The sequence below is a fragment of the Meles meles genome, chromosome 20 (genome assembly GCF_922984935.1).
Source record: "Meles meles chromosome 20, mMelMel3.1 paternal haplotype, whole genome shotgun sequence".
Lineage (NCBI taxonomy): Eukaryota > Metazoa > Chordata > Mammalia > Carnivora > Mustelidae > Meles > Meles meles.
The window spans coordinates 10,086,365-10,112,791 of record NC_060085.1 but is presented as its reverse complement, the minus strand read 5'-3'; the positions used below and the strand labels follow the sequence as shown (position 1 = coordinate 10,112,791).

General features: G+C 47.4%; 1 protein-coding gene across 7 annotated transcripts in view; it reads right to left on the bottom strand.

Moving 5' to 3' along the window:
• Positions 1 to 3,130: 3,130 nt before the first annotated feature.
• The window catches only part of ZNF333 (zinc finger protein 333), a 36,495-nt gene continuing 13,198 nt past the window's right edge, over positions 3,131 to 26,427 (bottom strand). Inside the window, exons 1-10 of one of the 7 annotated variants that reach the window (XM_045992194.1) lie at positions 21,784 to 22,046; positions 18,871 to 18,914; positions 17,763 to 17,886; positions 15,934 to 16,016; positions 12,447 to 12,534; positions 7,496 to 7,590; positions 6,800 to 6,926; positions 6,267 to 6,368; positions 4,858 to 4,934; positions 3,131 to 4,362 (exon numbers count right to left, since the gene is read on the bottom strand). In XM_045992194.1, coding sequence (XP_045848150.1) covers positions 3,265 to 4,362; positions 4,858 to 4,934; positions 6,267 to 6,368; positions 6,800 to 6,926; positions 7,496 to 7,590; positions 12,447 to 12,534; positions 15,934 to 16,016; positions 17,763 to 17,886; positions 18,871 to 18,909 — 1,833 coding nt within the window. In that variant the 5' untranslated portion in view covers positions 18,910 to 18,914; positions 21,784 to 22,046 and the 3' untranslated portion in view covers positions 3,131 to 3,264. Of the gene's footprint in view, positions 4,363 to 4,857; positions 4,935 to 6,266; positions 6,369 to 6,799; positions 6,927 to 7,495; positions 7,591 to 12,446; positions 12,535 to 15,933; positions 16,017 to 17,762; positions 17,887 to 18,870; positions 18,915 to 21,596; positions 21,744 to 21,783; positions 22,047 to 26,427 lie in introns of those variants that run through there. The other 6 variants (XM_045992193.1, XM_045992195.1, XM_045992197.1 and 3 more) reach the window with 6 other exon arrangements.

Here is a 26,427-nt window from a genome sequence, read left to right as displayed (position 1 = left end):
TATTAAATGAAAAACCAGCCACAAGTGGGCAGTGTGTGGTTCCATCTCTATGAACAGGAAAAACAAATCTATGGTGACAGAAATCAGAATGCTTATTATCTCTGGATGGAGCTTATTGGCCAGGGCAGGGCCCAAGGGAAACTTCTAGGTAGATAAAATGTTTAATATCTTGATATGGTGGCGTAGGCATATATAAAATTCACCAATGTGTGCACCAGGATTTATGAGCTTTCACACAAGTTATACTTGTTAGATTTTTTAAAGATTTTGAGAGAGAGAGCACAAGCAGGGGGAGGGAGGGGCAGAGAAAGCAGCAGCAGCAGACTTCCCACTGAGCAGGGAGCCTGACATGGGCATGATTCCAGGACCCAAAGATCATCACCTGAGCCAGAGGCAGATGCTCCAACTGAGCCACCCCAGCACCCCTAGATTTTTTTTTTTAAGATTTTATTATTTATTTGACAGACAGAGATTACAAGTAGGCAGAGAGGCAGGCAGAGAGAGAGAGAAGGAAGCAGGCTCCCTGCTGAGCAGAGAGCCCGATGCGGGGCTCAATCCCAGGACCCTGGGATCATGACCTGAGATGAAGGCAGAGGCTTTAACTCACTGAGCCACCCAGGCGCCCCACCCCTAGAATTTTAATACACAAAAACAGGGGCTCCTGGGTGGCTCAGTCAGTTAAACATCTGACTCTTGATTTCAGCTCAGGGCATGATCTCAGGGATTTGAGAGCAAGCCGCTCCACACTGGGTAAGAAGTGTGCTTAAGACTCTTTCTCTCTTTTTCCTTTTGTCCCTCCCTCTTCCTCTCTCCCTCTCTAAAAAGAAAGAAAGAAAGAGAAGAAAAGAAAAGAAAAAAAAAATCAACTACACACAAAACAGACTGTAAGAACAGGTATAAAGGAAGAAAAGTCCCCCAGGGTAAGGCACTGTGCACAGCCCCTAGATTTTGGAGCCAGACTCCATCGCTTACCACTGTATGAACTTAGTTAACTCACCTTGAGCTTGTCCTCTGTTTCCCCCATCTATAAACTGGGGATAATAACAGTATCTACCTCAAAGTATCATTGTTAGTATATACTATCTGTTAACAGTAAGCTCCAAACAATGACTTGCTGTTATGAAAATGAATGGTTGAATATTCATCACTAGGGAGAAAGATGGTCACTAGAAGAATAAAAGGAACAATTTGCTGGAAACATTAAATATCAAAAATCTTATTTAATTTGACTGCTTCAAAATATATAAATTTAAAAACTGACAGAATTACAAGATTTATTCACTAATCATGGTGGGAGAGCTTAACATAGCTATCTTAGTACACAGATCAAAGACAGATATGGACTGAATGTTGTGCCCCCCCACACACACCAATTCATATTCTGAAGCTTAATTCCCACTCTATGATGGTATTATGAGGTGGGATTTCAGGAGGTGATTAGGTTATAAGGGTGGAACCCTCATGAATGGGATTAGCACCCTTCTGCAAGACACCCCACAGAGCTCCTCTGCTCTTTCTGCCATGTGAGGATGGGGCAAGAAGATGGCAGTCTACGAACCATGAAGCAGGCCTCACAAGAAAGCAAATCTGTCGGCATCTTGATCTTGGACTCCAGCCTCCAGAACTATGAGAAAAAAGTTCTGTTATTTATAAGTCATCCAATCAATGGTATTTTTGTATGCAGCCCACACAGACTAAGATATTGACCAATACGTATAAATGTGTAGAAGATTTTGAAACACAAATAATATACTCAGGCTAGTGGGTGTATGTAGAATACAATATGTTAATTTCAACCACCCATGAAGCACATACGAAAACTAACCCTATACTAAGTGCATCAGTGAGATACTGCATTAGGCCATAATAAACCCATCCCTACCCTCCCCAACCCATCCCCAAAATAGCAATGTCATGTGCCAGTAAGAAGTGCATTTTTTTCACATCACAAGATGTCCAGAAAAATAGGCCAGGACAGTCACCCAAAGACACCAACTAGGGAAAGAGGTGGGTGTGACTTCTGGCCACACTCTCTTTAGCCTGTAGCTTTTACCCTCATGGTCATGGGATGGCTCCTCTAGTGCCAGACATCATGTCTGTTTGTACAAAGGGCAAGACGTGGAGGGATCTAGATAAATATTCCTTTACAACATCCTTTCCAGGTATCACACCCAGTAACTTCCCATACTTAGAAAGGCCAGGACTGTGGTGCAGGCGGGGGGGAGGGGGGGTCCTCTAGCTGCAAGGACCAAGAGATAGAGGTTTTTTAACAGTGCACATTACCAATCTGAACAAAAAAACATAGTCCTTTTGTAAGGAGGAAGGGGCAATTTTGACAGGCAACTAACAGGATACGCCACACCAAAAACAAAACAGACACCTAACATTCAATAACACAAACACCACATTCTCTGCTCACTATGTAATTAAATTAGAAACCAACAAAAATTTGTAAAATAAAAAAAAAAAAAAAACCCCACCCATATACATGCAGGAACTTTCCAGAAGGATAGAAATGTTCTATATCTTAAATGGCATGTTGGTTACATATACATATGTATGCACTTGTCAGAGTCCTCCAACTATACACTTAAGATTTATGAATTTCTAAGTCAATCGGAGAAAGACAACTATCCTATGATCTCCCTGATATGAGGACATGGAGAAGCAACATGGGGGGTTAGGGGGATAGGAGAAGAATAAATGAAACAAGATGGGATTGGGAGGGAGACAAACCATAAATGACTCTTAATCTCACAAAACAAACTGGGGGTTGCTGGGGGGAGGTGGGATTGGGAGAGGGGGAGGGGGCTATGGACATTGGGGAGGGGAGGTGAACCTAAGAGACTATGGACTCTGAAAAACAACCTGAGGGTTTTGAAGGGTCAGGGGTGGGAGGTTGGGGGAACAGGTGGTGGGTAATAGGGAGGGCACGTTTTGCATGGAGCACTGGGTGTTATGCAAAAACAATGAATACTGTTACGCTGAAAAAAAATAAATAAAATGGAAAAAAAATTAAAAAAAAAAGATTTATGAATTTCACTATAAGTAATTATAGCTCTATAAAAATATACTCATGTCCTGTTGTTTTAAAATCTAATTATAAATAACTCACAGGCCAAAGAATAAGTGATAATAGAAACTAAGACAATATTCAGATTTCAACCAAAATGCAAATATGTATCAAAACATGTGATGTAGCTAAAACAAGTACTACAAGAGATGATTATAGCCTGGAACACATATATTTTTAAAACTTGGAAGTCACTCAGCAAGGGGCCCACTATACGGATGGGACACTGATAAAGGCAGGCCACCATTCCTAACGTTCTCTCTCCCGGCATGAATTCTTTTATGCACAGTAAGTGAAGAGCTGTGCCTGAAGGCTTTCTCACACTGACTGCATTCGTAGGGTCTCCCTGCAGTGTGAGTTCTCACGTGCACAATAAGGTGTGAAGACTGACCAAAGGCTCGCCCACATTCCTGACAGGCATAGGGCTTCTTGCCAGTGTGTGTCCTTGCATGTTTCCTGAGGGATGAAGGTTCACTGAAGGCTCGCCCACATTCCTGACACACATAGGGCTTCTCTCCCGTGTGAGTTCGCATGTGACTCTTGAGCGTTGAGAGGCGACTCAAGACCTGCCCACAAGTAGCGCACTCATACAGTTTCTCCCCAGTGTGTATCCTCTTGTGGACGTTCAGATGAGTGCTCGTCCGGAAGGGCTTCCCACACTGGTTACACGCATACGGCTTCTCCCTGGTGTGAGTGCGCAGGTGTGTCTTCAGCGACGAGTGCTCCCTGAAGGCTTTCCCGCAGTGACTGCACCCAAAGGGCTTCTCTCCTGTATGAGTCCTCACGTGGCTCCTCAGAGAGGATGGCTGATTAAACGCTTTCCCACAGTCCTTACATTCGTAGGGCTTCTCGCCCGTGTGGTTTCGCTGGTGCAGAATTAGGTTAAAGTTCCTAGTGAAGGTTTTCCCACACTGAGCACATTCGAAAGGCTTCTCTCCAGTGTGAGTCCTCAGGTGGCGCCGCAGATTTGAGGAATACTTGAAGGCTTGCCGACACTCCTGACATTCAAAGCACTTCTCCGCCGTGTGAGTCTTCTCGTGCCTGATCAGGTCCGAGCTGTATCTGAAGGATTTCTCGCATTTGTTACACACGAAGGTTTTGTCCCCACGACGGATTTTGTCTGGCATGATTAAGTGAGCGGGCTGGAAGAAGGATTTTCCACCCTCGTGGCATTCACAGGGGTCACCTCCAGCATGAATTCTCTGGTATTGAAAAAGCGGTTTGATGCCGTGAAAGGGTTCCCCAAATTCACTGTAATTATAGAGTTTTTCTCCAGTCTGAGGTTGCTCCTGTCAATTGAGGAAAATAGGAGGACCAAAGGCTCTATTACATTCATAGGAAAAAGGCATTTCTGGTGCTGAAGCTTTTTACCACTTTAGTGTGTCTGCACCGTTTCTCCCGAGTCCCTTCAAGTGAATGCTCTGCCACAGAGAGCTGTCATTTTCATTATATTCAGGAGGCCTCTTAGAGGCAGTCTGGCCGAGTTAGAGGCAAATTAAGTTTTAAACACCTGATGTCTATTCACATTTATAAACGTGGCTGCTATGGAAACTCTGGGAAACACACGCCTTGTTCAACATGGACGGTTTTCCCCAATTCATGACATTCAGACTCTCTCCCAAGAACCTGCTTTCCCCTGCGTGAACACCACTTGCCTTGAATCTCTCTCTCTCTCCTCTCTCTCAATCTTTCCCTCTCTGGCCTCTTGTTCTGCTTTTCTAACCTACAGCAACCCCAGACTTGTCCTACAACAGAGGACTAAGAAAAACCCTTGGGCACCTTACCCTTTTCATGCCAGTGGATGGAATCTCTGCCAAAATATCTGGATGAGAAACTGAATCTTGGGGGTGACGCTGAGGTTCTGGAATGAATAAGGATAGAAAAATTAAGTACACAGGGAAGGAAACTGTGGGACCAAGGCCACCAAAAAAGTAAGCAGAGAACATGCGGATTTTTTTTTTTTAAATACTGATTCTAGAGACACCTGGGTAGCTCAGTCAGTTAAGTGTCTGACTGTTGATTTTGGCTAAGGTCATGATCTCAGGGTTGTGAGATCAAGTGTCACATCAGGCTCCACGCTCAGTGGGGAGTCTGCTTGAGCTTCTCTCTCTTCCTCTCCCTCTGCACCTCCCCCAACTCGTGTGCACACTCTCTCTCTCACAAATAAATCATCTCTTTCTTAAAAAGTAAAATATAAATACTGATTCTAACTATGGGAGAAAATTGTGAAGAGGAGGAATGTATCAAAGAGTAAAGGAAATTTTAAGGAGTCACATAACCATAGAAACAATGGAATGGTAGATAAGTTACTAAGAAAGAGTTCTAGGAAGATTGAGACTGAAATGGAGAGAAAGTATTAGCAAGAACACACAGGTGGGGAGGCACGGGACAAAGCATACACATGCTATATACATATAAAACACACACATGATAAACTATACACATGGACATGACAAATGTGAAGAGGAGGCAGGACAGATCGTTCTATGAAACCAGAGTAGAGCATTATGGATAAAAAAAAAGGATGAACCATGAGAGACTATGGACTCTGAAAAACAACCAGAGGGTTTTGAAGGGGTGGGGGGTGGGGGGTTGAGGAACCAGGTGGTGGGTAACAGGGAGGGCATGTACTGCATGGAGCACTGGGTGTGATGCCAAAACAATGAACACTGTTATGCTGTAAATAAACAAATAAGAAGAATAAATGAAACAAGATGGGATTGGGAGGGAGACAAACCATAAATGACTCTTAATCTCACAAAACAAACTGGGGGTTGCTGGGGGGAGGTGGGATTGGGAGAGGGGGAGCGGGCTATGGACATTGGGGAGGGGAGGCGAACCATAAGAGACTATGGACTCTGAAAAACAACCTGAGGGTTTTGAAGGGTCAGGGGTGGGAGGTTGGGGGAACAGGTGGTGGGTGATGGGGAGGGCACGTTTTGCATGGAGCACTGGGTGTTGTGCAAAAAGAATGAATACTGTTACGCTGAAAAAAAATAAATAAATAAAAAGGGAAAAAAAAATAAATAAATAAAAATAAATAAATAAAATTTTTTAAAAAAAAGGAAGGAGGCAGAATCTAGTAAAGTGGCTCTGTCAAGGGCAATGAAAGCATTTCCCTTACTGACCATTTCCAAACCTAACACTCATCTCGTGATCAGAGCTGGTGCTCCCTGATCTGCCTGCTGCTCACCTGGACGGGTTCCTGGGAAGGTTCTTCTCTCAGAGGCCCACAGCTCTTCTCCTGGCTCCGAAGGGGAGAGCATATTGGGTTTGCCTAGCTGATCTCCTGCTCCTGTGGAAAGGTGCAGGGTGTTAGCAGACCGGGCATGCCGTTAACCAGGGTTGATATTCTGAAGTCTCTAGGGGCACTGGAGACAGGAAGAGCAAAATGAGCCCGCCTACATTCTCATGGGCATGGCAGAGCTCTTTCACTAAGGAAAGTACAAGCCCCCTCACTGGGTCCCAAAGAACAATGGGATTCCCTAGTCCCCAAAACCCAGGGCCTCACTCAGATAGACAACTGAAAAGCCCAGAAACTTTTAACCATGGAGAAACAGAGAGCAGCAGAGAGGCCTTCATTCCCACAGGAAACTCCTGGACAGTAAGCACCATGACAGCAGGATTTGTCTGTTTTTTCACCTCTTGCTTTCCCAAACCAGCACATCTCTGGGGATGCATAGGTGTCGCAGGAGTGTGTAGAGGAAGCAATGAGCTGGCCCTTACCCACGGAGGCCAAGTTCCTATAGTTCTCCAGCATCACATCTCTGTACAGGCTTCTCTGGGCAGAGTCTAGAAACATCCACTCCTCTGGGGTGAACAACACAGCCACATCAGCAAAGGTGACGGGTTCCTGAAACACACACGCATCCCAGCTCAGTCAGGGGCCACCTCACCAGAACCAGGAGTTCTGAGGTCTCAGAATCTGCCCTTTGGCTCAGACCCCAGAACCAGAACTCTCCTCCTTCTGCTTGTTCCTCCCTGAGGGACAGCGTCCAGACACGTGGCATCAAAGGACTGAGCCGTTGGCAACTAGCCAGGAAACCACGGCAGTTTTATTCCCTTCCAGCTCCAGTGTCCAGCAGACCTGAGCGTGTTGCAGGCGAGAGAGAAGTATTTGGTAAATGACAATGGTTTGCCCCAAGAGACCGTGAAAACTAAGCAGCAAGGACAGCAGACATCCTTGCTGTTTTCCCTCCTGATGCTCAGCAGAATGAGGCATCCACAGCTAAGGGAGGTCTGAATGAAGCAGTGAGACCACTGCCTGGGTTGTCCCACACAGCCCCCACACACACACCCATTACAGGAGGTCCAGTGCCTGGAGGCCTGGAGACCAGCCCTGTGGGGTGAAGAAGCTCCAGGCGAAGGGAAGAGGATAAAGGCCCAAGCAAGAAAGAAGAGCAACAGGGATTTCTTACTTACCTGCAGACAGGTGATCAGTACCCCCGGCACCCCAGCTTCCTCCTCTGTGCTCTCCTTCTGGAGCCAGGTGGGGTCCTGGGCAAGCAGAGCTACATCTCGGAGAGGAGGGAAGCCGGGAGGCCCCGTGAGCACACCCACAGGTCCGAAGGCTACCCACCCCGACTGTGAGTGACCATATGTGCACGCACATATGCACTCACTCACATATAAGAGACACACACATGCACTTACATGCACTCACGTTTACGCACCCGTGTTCACTCACACATACACATGCCTGCGGTCGTGTAAACATGCAGACGCATGTACACAGAAAACATGCATACACGTGCACATACACTTACAGAGAAGAACAGGCACACACACACACACACACACACACACACACACACACATTCTTTCCATTCCAAATTTCTGGAGTCACAGTCTCAATTCACCAACAGACTCTGGAGTTTCTGGGGCACCCCCCCCCCAACGCCCCTTGATTCAGCCCTGGGTCAGCAGTTGCTCGGCACCTTCCTCTGCCCCACTATGCAGGGCCAGCAGAACTCCAGGACTTAAAACCATAAGTAGGGGACAGAGAAGCTGCCAGCAACCCAAGTCTGCCTGTGAGAAGGCAGCATCTCCCCTTCCTGCCTTCAAACCAACCACACCCCTCCATCCCCACAGGGCCTCCTGGCTCGGCCTATTACAGACAAGCAAGTGACCACCCCCCCCCACACACCATCCCTTGTCTTCCTGCACCCTCACCTCACCCTGTGACAGGACACTGCCCCTTAGAAATTAATCCTGACTTAAAGAATAATGTATATCATACAAATAAATACAATAAATTACAGATGATTGAAAAAGAAAACCTGAACCATGTCCAATCTCTGACCCACGTATTCCCCTCCTGGGGCTGCTATAACAAAGTAGGCAAACTGAGAGGCTTAAAGCCACAGATACATATTCTCTCTTGGTTCTGGAGGCCAGAAGTCCAAGACCAAGGTGTCAGCCGAGTGCCACTCTGAGGTTCTGCATAGAATCCCTCCTTGCCTCCTCCTGGCTTCTGGCGGTGGCTGTCCAGAATCCAGGGTGGTCCTGTGCCGGCAGCTACATCCCTCCAATCTCTGCATCTGTCATCACACGGCTGTCCTCTCCCCTGTGTGTCCCTGTCTCCCCCTGGCATGTTTCTCCCTCTCTCTATCTTTTTTTTTTAAGATTTTATTTATTTATTTGTTTGAGAGAGTGAGCACAGGGAGGAGGGGCAGAGGGAGAGGGAGAAGGAGGCTCCCCGCTGACCAGGAAGCCTGATGCTGTACTTGATCCCAGGACCCTGGGATCACAACCTGAGCCAAAGACAGATGCATGTTTCTCTTCTTAAAAGGACACCAGTCATATTGGATGAGAGGCCCCCATCCCAACCTCAGCTTAACTCCATAGCAGCTGCAGACACTTATTTCCAAGTGTGGTCCTAGTCACAGGCACAGGCACCAGTGGCTAATTAGGACTTCGATATACCCTTTTGGGGGCCCACAATTTAAGCCAAAACACTCTGCTTTTCCCTCTACGTACTTACTGTTTTTGTTCCCCACTGTGAGCAACCAACTCACCATCCATTTCCTCACCTCCCACTCACTCACAATCCCCACCACTCTAAGGACAGTCATCTCACTCAGACCACCAGTGACCCCCCCATCCCTGGTTGGTATTCAGTCAGTGTGTGTGGTGATCCAGTCCCTCCACCCTGAAGTGACTACCCCCGAGCTTCCTTAGTCTCCTGTACAAGACCCTCCTCCATCCCTCACCCTTCTCACCTTCAGCCTCTGCCTTGGCAGGCTCACCCACTCTGGGCATCAGTGGGCCCAAACCGCTGGCTGACTCTTTCCCCTGAACTCCAGACACTCCAAAGACCCCACAATTAATCAAAAACAAAAACAAAACAAAACAAGAACACCTCAGTGACGCTATCTCAACAGGGAGCACTCATCTTCCCCAACCCTCACCCACCCCACTCCCTTTCCTCCTGCCCCTATCCCCACCATGGCTGATGCCACATCAGGCCTTTCTTTTCTGAATCCACTAAAAGGTCACTCCCTCAAAGTGCCTCCCCTCCCCAGTATCCTTCTTTCCTCTAGAAGGACTCTCCCCCTTTCCTCACAGCCTCTATCTATCTGTAACCCCATGGTTTTTGGCTTCCTTAGGTACGTTATTTTCTGCCACCCTCATGGGATTGGAAGCTTTGGAAGAACAAGCCTGGGTTCCCTTTCCTTTTACACCCCCTCCCCACACTGTGCTTGGCACATGAATGCTCTGGATTGTCTGGTAAATGAAAGCACACAGGACTCAGCAAATTATTTCAACTCAACCTCCTGCATGTGTCTTAAATCATTCCCCAATTCCCCACAGTGTAGACAAGAATTAACACAACAGGCCTGACTGCTGGCCCTTGGGAACATGGATATCCAGAGGGTTCCCCCATACTAACTGGTAAGAGGGGCTCACTCTGCTTAAACTGTTTCTACAAACACTGGTTTGTGCTGAATGCCTGCTTCCCTTCCAGGAGTCCAGCACCTGCCAACATGAGTCAGGTTCATGCCGGGCAGAGGGTGCCGACACGACCAGCCCTGAGTGAAAAACCTGGGCACCGAGTCTCTACTGAGCTTCCCTGGTAGACATCACCTCACATGTGTTGTCACAGCTTGTTGCTGGGGGTATTAAGCATGTCCCGTGTGACTCCACTGGCAGAGACTTCCAGAAGCTCGTTCCTGGACTCCCCCAGACTTCAGCTAAGGCTCCAGCTCTGTGCCCCTTCACTTGATAAACCACCATGAGTACGACTATGGGCCAAGGCCTGGGGGTCCTAGCAAATGACCACAACCAGGAGTGCTCTCAGGGACCCCGCCACACCCACTCCGCACTCACCACTGGTCTAAGCCACTACCACCCCATTCCTCATGGCCTCCACCCACCGCTTGGATCCTCCCGGAGGCCCTGCCACCTACCAGGTGCTGGAGAGTCCTGCTAAAACCGCAGATGTATGGCACCTCTCACCCAAACACATCCCTGGCTCCTGGCAGCCTGAGCACACAGGCGGGATCTCCTCCCATGCTTCCAGGCCCTGAATGATCTGGAGCCCAACCTTCTCCAGTCAGCTCACACCACTCTCCCCTTCCCTCTGCTCCCTTCACAAGTATCTCGGTCAGCTCTGCTGTATAACAAAATCCCAGAGACAGGGTGGCTTAAACAGCAGGAATTTACTTCCTCACAGTTCTGGAGGCTGGCAGTCTGAAAGCGGGAAGCCAACGTGGTTGGGCTAGTGAGAGCAGTCTTCCTAGAGAGAGCTCTGGTGTCTCTCCTTCTTATAAGGACACCCGTTCTATGGTATTGGGGCTCTATCCTTGTGACCCCATGCAACCTTAACCTCATTCTTAAAGGCCCAGCCTCCATCCAATATGGTCACATGGGAGGTTAGGACTTCAGCATATGATCTTGGGGTACAGGGAGGTAGGGACCAGCCACAGCTTCTGGAGACATTTTCAGCTGTCATGACTAGGGGCTGTAATGGGCTTAATTGTGTCCCTTTAAAAACTCATAGGATAAAGTCCTAATTAATACCCAGTACCTCAGAATACAAGCATCTTTGGACATGAGATCTCTAAAGAGGTCATTATTAAAATGAGGTCAGATCCAATCTGACTGTCCAATATGACCAATATGACCAGTCCAATATGACTGGTGTCCTTGTAAGAAAACAAAATCTGAACACAGACACATACACAAAATGAAAACACAAGAAGACAACCACCTACAAGCCAAGGAGAGATGCCTGAACAGATCACAGCCCTGAGAAAAACCAACCCTGCCAATCCCTTGATCTTAGACTTCTGGCCTCCAGAACTATGAGAAAACCAGTTTTGTGGTTGAGCCACGCAGTCCGTGGTACTTTGTTAGGACAGCACCCCCTGGCGGACCAAGACAAGAGACGCTCCAGGCATCTGGTGGGTGGAGGTCCGGGACACTTTAACCACCCTACCCAGCACAGACCTGCCCCTCCACAGACAAGGATCCGGTCCCAAGATTCAGTAGTGCTGCAGTTGAGAACCCAAGGGCTCACTTCCAATTTCCAGAAACTCCCCTCTGCCCACAAGATGGGGCACGCTTCTACTGTATTCCGGTCTTCGTTGAAAAATCTGATCGCCCAGGAAGGGGCCAATATTTTGAGACTGTCTCCCAGTGCCCGCCTCACCACAGGTGAGCCAAGTATGAAGAGTACTTCAAGAGCGCAGTACCCTAAGTACTTCAAGAGTACTTCAAGGCAAAGCCTTGCCCAGAAAGCTTACCAAAAATACACAGAAGAGCAACACATTACACAGTCTAAGTCTGTTGATGATATAAGAGATTCCAAATGCAAGACTGGATGATACTGTTCAGAAATAAAGTTTATTATTCTCACTAGAAGGCAAGATGGAAGGAAACAAACGCCCTGCAATTACAGCTAAAAGGGGTTATTTGTCCTCCGGAATTAATTTTTCCCCCCACTTCTCAGGACATGTGGTTTGTTTTAACCTCATTCTTTATAAACTCAGTTAAAACATATCCATTTAAATTCTTTATAAGCGCGGTTAAAACATGCCACTTACAGTAAATTCAACTGTCATTTTCAGCATCAACGTAACTGTGGAGACTTTAACCTTACCCAAAAAGAGGCGTGGACTTGGCCACAGGTAAAGGGGGTCTGCTCCTTCTTAACAGAAAGACCAAAGATCAAAACAAAAAATCCAAAAAGATTCCCAGCCCACAATCCTAAGAAAGCACCTTTCCCCTTGAATGCATAAAGAATGGTGATGTGACTTTACTATGTATTTTCTCCTTCTGGTGCAGGGAAATGCTTGCAGTCGGAGGAAAGGAATGGGGGGATACAAGTTCCAGACCCCCAGGCCACCGATTCCACCTGGCGCTCACTCACCAGAATCCCCGGCCATCCCCAGCTCAGGGACACCCAGTGCAGGCACCGGCATGGCCACCCTCTGAATCTGCACGGCCGCCTTCAGCCCCTAGACAAGGACAGATCAGAGTTACACAGTCAATGGAGTCCGCTGGCAGCTCTTCACCCTGACTGCATTTGCGACGCGGACCCTGCTCAGCGCAACACACTGATAAAACTGAGACACACCCAATGTAGTTTGTCCAGATTAATCTCAGTACAAAATGAATCACTGTGATAGAATTTCAACCTCAAAATGAGATGGAGAGGGGACCCGGGCTGGGGAGGCAACCTCTGAGAAGCCTCCAGGAGCGGGGGAAACACTGGAGCAAAGAGGGGTGCGGATGACCAGCAGGCTGAGGGATAGTGGGGGGAGGTGGACCTCCACACATGACGCACGGTCAGTAAGTTATTCCCAGAAGGAAGCCCTGTGGTGAGAGAAAGGGTCTGAACAACCCTCCACTGGTGGCTGCTCTCTCAGGGAAGGTGTCTGACCGGACCTGCATTTCTAAGGGATGTCCCTAGCCTCTGTGCCCAGGGTGGGGCCCAGCAGAAATGGGAGCCTGTGGGGAGCAGTTCTAGGGGGTCCTGGTGAACGATCAGTGGCTCTGGGAGGGTGGTGGCACTGGGGACAGCAAGAGCAGTCAGAGATAAGTTATATCTTGGGGGGAAAGTGCAAAGGACTTGGTGGTGGATGGGAAGAAAATGGGGCAGGTCCCTCAGGGTGGGTGATAGGCAGAAATGCTGAACGATGGGCCTTCCTGGCTGGGGCTGGCCCTCACAGCAAACATCCTCCCAGGCTTACTGTACATCCAGAAGACCAAGGTGACACCCAGAGAGGCACACAGTCCTCTGGAATCAAAGGTGTCCCCCTGTCTCCACTTGTGGACCTGATCTGCATCCTCAGGTCCAGCCCGGCCCCCAAGAGAAGGCACAGAGGGGACTGAGCAGGACAGAGGCGGCAATGAAGCTGCTCTGGGCCTGAGGGACCCTCAGTTTTGGGATAGTGCCGTCAGAAGGCAGACATGCAGGTCTGGCAGCTTCAGGTCTGGTGACTCCTCTACTGAACTGCAGGCACCAGCCACCGAGGGTCTCAAGGACTGAACACGCCACAGACACAGAGGTGAACCCGGCCCTTTCTGGTTCTGGGGGTTCAGCTAGGGGCTTAGGCCACAGGCCCTCAGAGGCACTGCAAAGTGCTTCACTGAAGAAAGGCTAAGAGCCCTAGGTTCTGAATATAAATGTTGTTCTGTGTTTTCTTAGAGTCTGTGTTTGTCTATTTGGCAGGCATCAATCACGGGACCAAACTCTCGCCCAGAGATGTTTACATCTGCCCGGCCATCCACAGCCCATCATCTGAACCCTGTCCTTATCCAACGTTCACGCAAGCCAATATCCCCCCTGCCCTGAAGCAGCGTGGAGGGGACACGGCATGGGGGCGGAGGATGGGAGGGCAGCTGGGAGAGTAGAAGGGCTGAGCCTGGAGACCGCTTCCTCAGCCTGTTTCGGGGTTCGTCTGGGAGCTGTCTCCAGCCCTCTATGTGCCTGCCCTCCCCTGGCCTAGCTGGCCTTGAGGAGGCCACAAGGCCTTATTCTCATGTGACAGGGAGGCCTCGGAGCTGCCATGGGGGCCTCGGTCGTTGCAACGAGGCCCGATGATGCCCGGAAGGGCCAGCTGAACCACCAGCACCTTCAACCACCTGGCAGGTTGTAGGATTCCTAGCCAGCAGACCCTGGCCACTAGGACAGCAATCTCTGCAATTAGGCCTGGATTTGACTCCCAGCTCCAAATGTGGCTGTACCACTTATGGGCTGTGTGTCTTCATGGATGAACCACTCAGTTTCTCCACATGTGTGTCCGGGTGGACCTCCTCTGCCTGTTCAGAACATTCTGTGACCGCTTGTTTCCTGAGGCTCAGAAGCAGCAGAACCCCCTCCTCTCCCACATTCAGTGCTCACTACTGAGCTGGGAGTGGAACTCTGTGGAAGGTGCTGGAATCCCATACTGAGGAGAAAGAGCCCACAGGAACTGGAGAGGACAGTTGTCCCTTGTGAGTTCTCCTCCCTCACAGGGTCCATCTGCTAATCAAGACACGGGGGCAGTGAAGGCCTGGAGGGCCTGCGTTTGCGCCTTCATGGAACAAGCATTAGTTGAGGCCTCTGTAATGACACACAGAATGCTATGCATGGGGTTACGGCAACGAGCCTGTCAGATGAGGCCCCTGCAATCCAGCAGCTCCAATGAGGTATTTTCAGGCCTCAGGGCCTCCAAAGCAACAAGCCCTTTCCCAAGCAGCTACTGGAGGACAATCTCCACCTAAACAAAAATGTGAACCAATGATGAGGAGGACGTGCCTGCCCTGGGGTCTGACGAGAGCCATGCAGGGGTGAAGGCTTCAGCTCCCCTGCAGCCCACTCCAGGCTGTGCAGGGTTAAGGCTCTGCACGCTCAGAGCAAAGCAATGAAGCAGGTCTCTACCATCCAGGCCCTGCCACCCCATCCACAGGGCTGGCGTCTCTGATACCCTGAGACAGACACCATCCATGACAGGGGTGGAGGGGGACAGACTGAGGGAGCCCAGAGATCTCACTGGCTCTGGGACAAACAGGCCCAGCCTGGCAGTGAAACTGGGTTCTGTATGTCCCTCTATCCAAACCCTAACCCTCATCTTGGAAATCCCCAAGAATGAAAACCCAAAGCTTGGAAATTCCTACAGTGGGGAGAGCAGGAACTCAGTGCTAAGGTGGGGGTAGCGGGGCTCAGTCTGTTCCCCGGTGCGCTGGAACGCGCCACCTGAAGGCTCTGCCACGCTGTGACAAGGGTTCATTTCAGGTGCGGGATCTCGACTTCTCTCCTCAGTGGGGAGGGGTCTGCAACAGCTCTCCCACATCCCTTATAGTCAGGGCGACCCTCTCTCCCACGGTTCTCTCGTCAGGTCTAGGTTAGAGTTCCTCCTGAAGCCATTCTGGATGTGGCTGAATCAACTCTCCAGGCCGAGTTTGCTCCTGGCCAGGGGTGAGTGACGACAAAAACCCCACCAACACCCGCAGAGCGCCCTGGGCTGCTCTCCTCCCCGTCGAGGCAGGTTTCTAGCACATTCAGAAGTGCACCTTGCTTAGGCGGGTTGAGGCTCAAGGACGTTGCGGGCTTTCTCCCATTCATGACTTCCATGGGGCTTCTCCAAAAGGCAGGAGTTTCCCATGACCGTTGAGGAATAAACCATCCTGCACACAATCGATGTCTGACTCACACTGATGGCAATGTTTACTCCGGATTCGAAGAGAAAGGGTCTTGAGTGACAACAGGGTTTGCCCAAATTCATGAGTCATGGCCACTCCCTTCAGACCTTGTGGGCATGTCCTTGGATATGCCCCCAAATGTCTTTCTGGCTCTGGTGTGCATTTCCAACTCACAAATTCCTCAATTTCTCCCAAGACAGGGAACAAGGATAATCCCCCATGAATCTTACCATTTGCATATCCTGGGACGAATTTTCCTCCAAAATATCCTGCACAGGAGTCAATGCTTTGGATTTAAGTTGAGATGCCCAATCTAAAATGAGTGAGAAAAAAAAGAAGAAGAAATTAAGGTCTTTCAGAAAAAGTGGTACAAAATTGACCAAAATAAATATTTATTTATTGTTTTTAAAATATTATTTTTTAAATATTGACCCTAAACTTGGCCTGGTACCCAAAGGGAAGAAGGCATCAGGGAGCAAAGGGAGACACTGAAGAGGACAGCTGTGTGTGGAATGTGACAGTGACAGAAGCAGGGGGTGGGGATGAGAAACTCTGTCCTCCCGGGACTGAGAAAGATGTCGCCAGGACAGCCTTATCAGAGAAACAAGTAAGAGGCAATTAGACAATATACAGAGAAACATTCCCTTCCACGAGGAATTAGACAATAAGTGTGGGTATGATGTGGAGCCATCGGAACTCTCGGCCACTAGCGGTGGGAACGTAAATGGTATGTGCACCTGAGAAAGCACTTTGGTGGTTCCCCAAAAAGCTCAGTAAACAACCCAGCAACTCCACTCCTAAGTGTCAACCCAAGAGAATTGAAAACACACCCACATAGAATCTGGTTCATGAATGTTCACAGCACTATTCACAAGAGCCAGAAAGTAGAAACAAACGCAATGTCTGTCCACAGGCAAATGGACAAACGAAACGTGGTCTACCCACACAAGGAACACTACTCAGCCCTAAAAAGGAACCAAGCTCTGACACACGCTACAATGTGGGTGAAACTTGACAACATCACACTAATGAAAGAAGACAGACACAAAGGCCACATGTTCTATGACTCTCTTTATACAAAGTGTCCAGAAAAGGCAAATCCGTGCACACAGAAAGCAGATGGGAGGAGAGGAGAGACTGGTGAAGACGGCACAGCTTTGTGAATATACTGAAAACCAGTGAGTTGTACATTCTGAAAGGGTGGATTCTATGGTATGTGAATATCTCAGTTAAAAAAAAGAAAGAGAGAGAGACACTGGGTGTGGTGCAAAAACAATGAACACTGTTACGCTGAAAATAAACAAATAAAAAATAAATAAATAAATAAATAAAAGAGAGACATTTGAACAGATCATTTCTTTTTTTTTTAATTTATTTATTTTTATTTGCTTATTTACAGCATAACAGTGTTCATTGTGAACAGATCATTTCTGAGACCACAGAGGAGTAGGAGAAGGCTAGCAGAAGAGAAAAAACACCACAGGAACTCACTTGAGAAACCTCGCCCCAGAGAGTTTCATTTCCCCTTGCAATAAAGGGCCTCTGAAATGCTCTCAGACTGACCCTTCCCAGCACACCACCCCCCCACCCAGTGGACACCCCGCACACACCCACCCACACCCATGGGGCCCTCAGCTCTTCCTCTGGCCCCACCCAGGAGCCCAGATTGGGTTTGCATGGTGGAATCCCCACTGCTGGACAAAGATACACATGCTGAGAGAGGTAGAGAGGGTTCACAGTGGGTTTGCCACTTCCGCATGGGCTTCAGCTCCTGGCGCTGAGCCAGGGGTAGCAAAGTGATCACACCCAATCTCCAATGAACTCAGTGAAGCTCTTCCACAAGGGTTCACACCGCACCACAAACACACCCCCTCCCCCGCCCCTCAGGGATGAAGCCCTGAAGCCCAAGGACAAGTTCGGTGAGACCCATGCATTTAGAATAATACAGATGGGGCTGTTTTCCTGCAGCAGCCCACTCATCTTCCTAGGGCGTGCAGCTGGCCCTTAAAAGGCATTAGACACCTGCATGGGAGAAGGACAAGCCTGATGCTAGCCTTACCCCTGGGGGCCAGGATCCCACACTTGTTCAGGATCACGTATCGGCACAGGTTCCTCCGTGCCCCGTCCAGCAACGCCCACTCCTGGATGAGCCCCACCGCCACATCCTCAAAGGTGACTGACTCCTAAAACAACACACATATATTCTGGCTCCGCAAGGACCACCTGCAGGACAACTGGCTATCACTGGGGAAGGGAGCACATTCAGAACACTCTTGCCACAGCAGAGCTCAGCAAACCTGACCTGCCTCCTGTTTTTATAAATCAAGTTTTATTGGTACACAGCCATGCCCATTTCTTTGCCCATCTCTAGGGCTGGTGGTGTGCTGTATCAACAGCTGGGACAGGGACAGGGATCAGATGGCCAACTGAGCAGACAGCATTTCCTTTCTTTTAATAGTTGGACAAATCTGAGAGTGTACGCTTTGGCTCTCTTTGTCACTTCACACCACCAGTGACTGCCAGCGCCTAATTCTGGGCTCTAGAGAGTTTTCCCTACACTATTTAGGGCATCAAAAGTCTAGCACTGATCACTTAATTTTCATGAAACCCCTAGTTCCCCTCCCAAGACTAAAGCGTTTTGTAATCTTTTATGTCTGTTGAAAATAGGGCTTCCACTGCATCTGAGAAACTTAATGGTCTTTTAATTTCAGAATCCTATAGCGCAGCATGGTCTGACAGAGCACTCTGTGATAACGGGAATGTTCTATGTCTGCGTCTGTGTCCATGTCTGTGTCTATGTCTGTGATTTCCAAAAAGGCAGCCACCAGCACGTGTAGCTATTGAGCACTTGAGAAATGTGGCTCAGGCTACTAAGAAACTGGGTTTTTAATTTTACCGAATTTTAATTTAGATTAATTTAATTAAATTTAATTAATTTAAATTAACTTGGGGAGGCCTCACGAGGGATGGCTTGGGTGTGGAGCTCTGCTGCGGCCAAGTCTAAATGAGCCCCACTCTGCAGTCAGACTCCAAAATTAGGCACAGAGCCCCAGGGTAACTGTGGGGACCCTCCTCCCAAGCCAGTTCCATCCAGAGGTCGGGCACTGAAAGAGACCATCAGATCATGCTCCCTTCCCCAACCATTCCAACTCCTCCAGTCCCCTCACCATGACATCAGCGCCAGGATTTAAGGTCTCATTAGGCATCCTCCCTGCAATAAAAGAGACCAAGGTTAAAAAAAAAAAAAAAAAAGTGGGGGGCGGGGAGGTGAGGGTGGAAGCAGATCCCCGCACGGGGGTTTGGCTCAGGTAATTCCACCTCCGTGGGCCTCCAGCAAGGCAGCCCAGTGAAAACCCTAACATGGAATCTTTCCCAATAAGCAACATATTGGGCCCAGAGACACCTGCCAGACCACAGCCCCCGATCATTTCTAGTGGTTCCTCTCATCTAATAAAAGGATTATTTCCCCTCTTATATTCTCTCAAAATACCTCTCTCTAATAGCCTCTACTTTTCCTCCACTGCCTCTTATCGAGTTGTGATTTTTAATTTATTTGTTGAGGTGATTTTGCCTCTCCAACTATAATGTACATTCCCAAAGTAGACCTGTGTCCACATTTTTCAGGACTCCTAATCCTACCACTAGCACAGCGCTTGATGCGTACTAAGTACCTTATATATCAGGCGCTGGCAAACTTTTTCTTTAAAAGGCCAGAGAGTTAATATCTTGGGATTTGTGGGCCAAATGGCTTCTAAGCCAACAATTTAACTGTGGTTGTAGCACAAAAACAGCCACAGACAACACGTAAACAAATATGTCCCAATAAAACAGTTTTTATGGAAACCAGCAATGGGTCAGATTTGGCACAGTTTGCCAAACCCTGCTCTGTAACACACAACAGAGAATACATCAACCAAGTTCTCTCAACTGCCCCTCCTGCATGGCCTCTCAAACACGCCAACTTTGCCAATTCTGTCATCACCATTAGGCCCCAAATACCAGCATGAGACCTGAATTGACTCTAGTTAATATATGGACTCTTCAGACACCCCATTTATGGCCAACTCAATCTCAGTTCCCAGTACTAACATATATGAACTCTCAAATTCTTGTCCATCCTAAACTCCATGCTCAACCCAGGGTAGGTGTTTTATCTAAATCACAAACACTCTGTCACTCTCCTACTTAAAACTAATTCAGTGGCGGGGCGCCTACGTGCTCAGTCAGTTAAGCATCCGACTCTGGATCTCAGTTCAGGTCTTGATCTCAGGGTTGTGAGTTCAACCCTTGCGTTGGGCTTCACCCTGGGCGTGGAGCCTACATACATACATAAAAATTTTTAAAAACTGAAGGTTTCCCAATGGCCTCAGAACAAGGTCCAAAGTTTACCCTGGCATTCAGGGCCCTGCCCGCCTCTCCAACCTGGCTCATCCATTCCACACTTTATTTTCTGTACTTTAGCTGTCCCTCTTCTCTCAACTCCTGGAACACACCAGACCTTGTCCTGCCTGAGAGGCTGCAAATCTGGAATGTTCTCTCAAATCTTCTCCCTACTCCTAGTCTACAGCCCAACCCCTTGTCTAGCTATATGCAGCTCATTTGGGAGATTCAAACATTTGTCCCTTGTAAGGGGGTTTTCCTGACCTCCTCTCCAAGTTCTCCTGTTCCATGCTTTCATATCACCCTGGTCATGATTAATTTAAGGCAGAATAAAACCTCCACAGAGGCAAGTATAGTATCTGTTTCAATCACATTGTTTCCCCCTGTTACAAGACCCAGTTCACAGAGGGCATCCCCAGTGGAAATGTGTCAAACAACACTCCCCAAGAATAATTCAGTATTACCAGCCTGAGGCATGCACCTGCACAGACACTAATGTAACACCACAAAATATCACAGACACACAGATACTAATGTAACACCACAAAATCAAATACAAAAATGATTTTAAATGCCTCTTCATGTAACATAAATCAACACTAGTTTTCAGATGTCTTTAAGAAACAATGTTAAGTCTTTCTAAAAAGGCAAGGCAGAACTTGTACTCTTTTTAACAATAAATACCTTACTTGAAATCTGAAGTCTACTTTTCTTCCAGAATTAATTTTTTTCCTCATTTCTCAAATGTTAGTTTTAACCCTATTATTTTAAAAAAAAAACCACTTCATTTATGGCCAACTCAATTTCAATTCCCAGTACTAACAAAGCAATGTCATCTTTTTTCCCGGAGTCCCAAATGTTTTCTAAGCCTCGCAGTGATTCAATCGCAGGCTTGGGGTAACCAGGGCGGGAACTGCCCTGAAAAGAACAGAATAATCTTCCTTTTCCTTGATAGTAAGACTTGTGAGGTAACTGGGAAATAGCTTTTCTTAAGATACCCTCATCTCGCAGTGAAAAACACTGGCACTCACAAATTAAAAGCTCTTTTAAATGAAAGAAAGGAATAAAGAGAAAGGAAAGTAAGAATCAAACAAAATCGAAGTTAACAGGCCCTAAGCTAAGGAACTACAAATTGTCAGTCACCAAAAAACAAAAAAACAAGCAACAACAACAAACCTCTTGCCATCTAACTCATCCCTTGATAGAGGGTACATTCCATTTTTAAAATTCACTTGACCAGTCACTCAAACCAAGAGGCCCATGCAGACTCAGGACCTAACCTTCCAATTGCAGGGCTAGGTAACACGAAACGTCCTATGCCATACAACGTGAATTACTAATAAACAGCTCCATGCATAAGGGAGGTATGGTAGGGTCCTAGAAATCCGGGAGGATGGGTGAAGGCTGGGCCGGCTGGTGGCACCACATTCCTGAGCTGCGGGACCTGGACTCTACTACGTGATTTCCCAACCGATAGATAAGCGACCGTCCTATCTGCCCGGACAGGGGGTACCTGAGTGCAGCGCGCCGGGCCGGGGGATAAGGGGTAACGGTTGCGAAGCCGAGCATTGCTGGCCCCATCCCGTCGGGGGAGCCACAGCGGGGAGGAGGAGCCGCCACGCGGGCGGCTTTCCTGGGCCCGGCGGCCCCTCCCCGCACCCGCAAGGCCCTCCCCGCCTTCCCGATGGGCCGGGCCGCACCTGCAGACGGCCCGGAGACACTCCCACCGCAGCCGCACGCCGCGGGGCCTGCACACCCGCCGCCTTCCGCTGCCAGGAGGGCACTTCCGCTTCCGGCCTGGGAAGGGGCGGGGGGCCGCCGGGAGCGGAAGTGGCCTGGGTTGGGACCCGAGGAGCTTCAGGCAGAGTGACAGAAATGTTGATCCCCTTCATCCACCCTCGAGAAGTAAATCTTAGTTTCCTTCCCCACAGGGAGAAGTTAGGCTCTGGGATAGGGTCGGACTGGACCCGCAGAGGGGCAGGTAGAGGTGGGGGCGTGGCTTAGCCTGATGGGGGGGACTGGGCGGGGATTGGGCGGGTCCCGGGCTTGGTGGCGAGGATAGGGGTGGGATCTCGCTGGCAAATTGGGATGCTCGGTGTTTAACTTCACTTCGCCCGTCCCTTCTTTGATCCTTCGGTTCAATCCATACCCCTACCAAAACATGCCCATGGGTAAGGCTTATTTTTCAGTCTTTCTAGTTTATTCTAAAAATAGAATTATATATTTTGTATCTTCTACAACTTATTTGTGTGAAATAAGTTGTGAAAAAAATACGGTGTGAAAAATGTTCAGGACGATAGAAAATCTGACTTCTTTTTAAAAACTAGTGTGGGGGCGGCTGGGTGGTTCAGTGGGTTAGGCGCTGGCGCGTGGGTTTTTTTTTTTTTTAAGATTTTTTTTTATTTTTATTTATTTATTTGACAGCGAGAGACAGGAGATCACAAGTAGGCAGAGAGGCAGGCAGAGAGAGAGAGGAGGAAGCAGGCTCCCCGCCGCGCAGAGAGCCCGATGTGGGGCTCGATCCCAGGACCCTGAGATCATGACCCGAGCCGAAGGCAGCGGCCCAACCCACTGAGCCACCCAGGCGCCCCCTGGCGCGTGGTTTTGACTCAGGTCATGAGCTCATGGGTCGTGGGATCCAGCCCCCGCCCCCTTCCCTGGTGGAGCTCTGCGATCAGCTTGGAGTCTCCTTGAAAGATTCTCTCCCTCTGTCCCTACCCCAACTCGCCCTCGAGGGCTCTCTTGCAAATAAATAAATAAATAATTTTTTTAAAATAAAAACTAGTGTGTTTGATATAGTATAGATAATACATACACATAGTTCAAATGGAGGGGAACTCAACCCATCACTAAATTTTCCCAGAAATAGCCACTGTAACCAGTTCCCGATATTCTTTATATATCAAGCACATGTGTGTATTGTTTCTTTCAATAAATACTGCTACAGCATAGGTTGATTGCTACATGCTAAGTGCTAGGATTACAAAGTGCCTTCCTGCCAGTATGTTCCAAGTGGAGAATTGGAGGAGAGCTATGGAGAGAGAGTTGAGGTTGATCCATTCCAGTAAAACTAATCCAACACATTGTAAGATGTGCTTTGTTACCAGAATTTAAAAAAAAAAAAAACTATTGAGATATGGAGGAGAAATCAAGAAATTTGGTGTGGTTGAAAGTGGTTCTTGAAGCAAATGGATAAAGAAGCTATGATTCAATGGAGTATTACTCAGCCATCAGAAAGGATGAATACCCAACTTTTGCATCAGCATGGAGGGGACTGGAGGAGATTATCCTGAGTGAAATAAGTCAAGCAGAGAAAGTCAATTACATGGTTTCACTTACTTGTGGAACATAAGGAATAGCATGGAAGACATTAGGAGAAGGAAAGGGAAACTGAAGGAGGGAAATGGAAGGGGTAGCCCAATCATGAGAGATTATGGACTCTGAGAAACAAACTGAAGGTTTTAGAGGGGAAGGAAGTGGGGGATGGGTGAGCCTGGTGGTGGGTATTAAGGAGGGCAGGTATTTGCATGAAGCACTGGGTGTTGTACACAAACAATAAATCATGGAACACTACATCAAAAACTAATGATGTGGGGCACCTGGGTGGCTCAGTGGGTTAAAGCCTCTGCCTTCAGCTCAGGTCATGAACCCAGGGTCCTGGAATCAAGCCCAGCATCCGGCTCTCTGCTCAGCGGGGAGCCTGCTTCCTCCTCGGTCTCTGCCTGCCTCTCTGCCAACTTGTGATCTGTCTGTCAAATAAAAACTTTAAAATCTTTTAAAAAAACTAATGATGTACTGTATGGTGACTAACATAAATATAATTTTTATGTAAAATCTTTAAAAAGAATAATGTATTAATATTGGATCACTGTCAAATGTGCCATATTAATGTAAGATGTTGAGAATGAAGGAAACTCTGTGCATGTGTGTGTAGGAGGTATATGGAACTCTCTGTTTGACTTATTTCACTCAGCATAATCTCCTCCAGTCCCATCCATGTTGATACAAAAGTTGGGTATTCATCCTTTCTGATGGAGGCATGATATTTCATTGTATATATGGACCACATCTTCTTTATCCATTCATCTGTTGAAGGACATCTTGGTTTTTTCCACAATTTGGCGACTGTGGCCATTGCTGCTATGAACACTGGGGTCCATATGGCCCTTCCTTTCACTACATCTGTATCTTTGGGGTAAATACCCAGTAGTGCAATTGAACAGTCATAGGGTACCTTTATTTTTAATTTTTTGAGGAATCTCCACATAGTTTTCCAAAATGGCTGCACCAACTTACATTCCTACCAACAGTGTAAGAAGGTTCCCCTTTCTCCACATCCTCTCCATAGCTTTAATCTCTTAAAGTTCTTCTTTATTCTATGAAGATTCCCTTTTTCCCCAACTATTCTGGTTTAATCTTTTTGTTTTTTTTTAAGATTTTATCCATTTATTTGGCAAAGAGAGAGATCACAAGTAGGCAGAGAGGTAGGCAGAGAGAGAGGAAGGGAAGCAGTCTCCCTGCTGAGCAGAGAGCCCGATGCGGGGCTCGATCCCAGGACGCTGGGATCATGACCTGAGCCGAAGGCAGAGGCTTTAACCCACTGAGCCACCCAGGTGCCCCTGGTTTAATCTTTTTGAAAATGCATATTAAAAGTATGTTTAAGAATTCCCTTTGTTGAATGAAATCTTGCCATTTGCGATGACGTGGATGGAACTAGAGGGTGTCATGCTTAGTGAAATAAGTCAATCAGAGAAAGATAACTATCATATGATCTCCCTGATATGAGGAAGTGGAGATGCAACATGGGGAGTTAGGGGGATAGGAGAAGAATAAATGAAACAAGATGGGATTGGGAGGGAGACAAACCATAAGTGACTCTTAATTTCACAAAACAAACTGAGGGTTGCTGGGTGGGGGGTTGGGAAAGGGGGAGGGGGACTATGGACATTGGGGAGGGTATGTGCTATGGTGAGTGCTGTGAAGTGTGTAAACCTGGCGAATCACAGACCTGTACCCCTGGGGATAAAAATACATTATATGTTCATAAAAAATAAGAAATAAATAAAAAATTTAAAAAAAAGAATTCCCTTTGTTCCCAATATGGAGATTCCTCAAAAAATTGAAAATAGAGCTATCCTAAACCAAACAATTGCACCACTTGGTATTTACCCTAAAGATACAAATGTAGTGATCAGAAGGTTGAGAGGTACCTGATAATCAGATTCACTGCATATATACAAAGCATACAAAGCATTCATTGTTCATGCAGTCTTCATTCAGTCACCCATCAGTAACACCAATTAGGACCCACATGTCTTGTGCCCAAAAAACACCATGGCCATTACTATAGCACCAAGAACCATAAGATACCTGGGCATAAACCTAACCAAAGAAGTAAAGGACCTGTACTCGAGGAACTACAGAACACTCATGAAAGAAATTGAAGAAGACACAAAAAGATGGAAGACTGTTCCATGCTCTTGGATTGGAAGAATAAACATTGTTAAAATGTCTATACTGCCTAGAGCAATCTATACTTTTAATGCCATTCCGATCAAAATTCCACCGATATTTTTCAAAGAGCTGGAGCAAATAATCCTAAAATTTGTATGGAGTCAGAAGAGACTCCTAATTTCTAAGGAAATGTTGAAAAACAAAAACAAAACTGGCGGCATCACATTACCCGATTTCAAGCTTTACTACAAAGCTGTGATCACCAAGACAGCGTGGTACTGGCATAAAAACAGACACATAGACCAGTGGAACAGAGTGGAGAGCCCAGATATGGACCCTCAACTCTATGGTCAAATAATCTTCGACAAAACAGGAAAATATATTCAATGGAAAAAAGACAGTCTCTTCAATAAATGGTGCTGGGAAAACTGGACAGCGATATGTAGAAGAATGAAACTTGACCATTCTCTTACACCATACACAAAGATAAACTCGAAATGGATAAAAGACCTCAACGTGAGACAGGAATCTATCAGAATCCTAGAGGAGAACATAGGCAGTAACTTCTTCGATATCAGCCACAGCAACTTCTTTGAAGATATGTCTCCAAAGGCCAAGGAAACAAAAGCAAAAATGAACTTTTGGGACTTCATCAAGATCAAAAGCTTCTGCACAGCAAAGGAAACAGTCAACAAAACAAAGAGGCAACCCACGGAATGGGAGAAGATATTTGTAAATGACAGTACAGACAAAAGGTTGATATCCAGGATCTACAAAGAACTTCTCAAACTCAACACACACAAAACAGATAATCATATCAAAAAATGGGCAGAAGATATGAACAGACACTTCTCCAACGAAGACATACAAATGGCTATCAGACACATGAA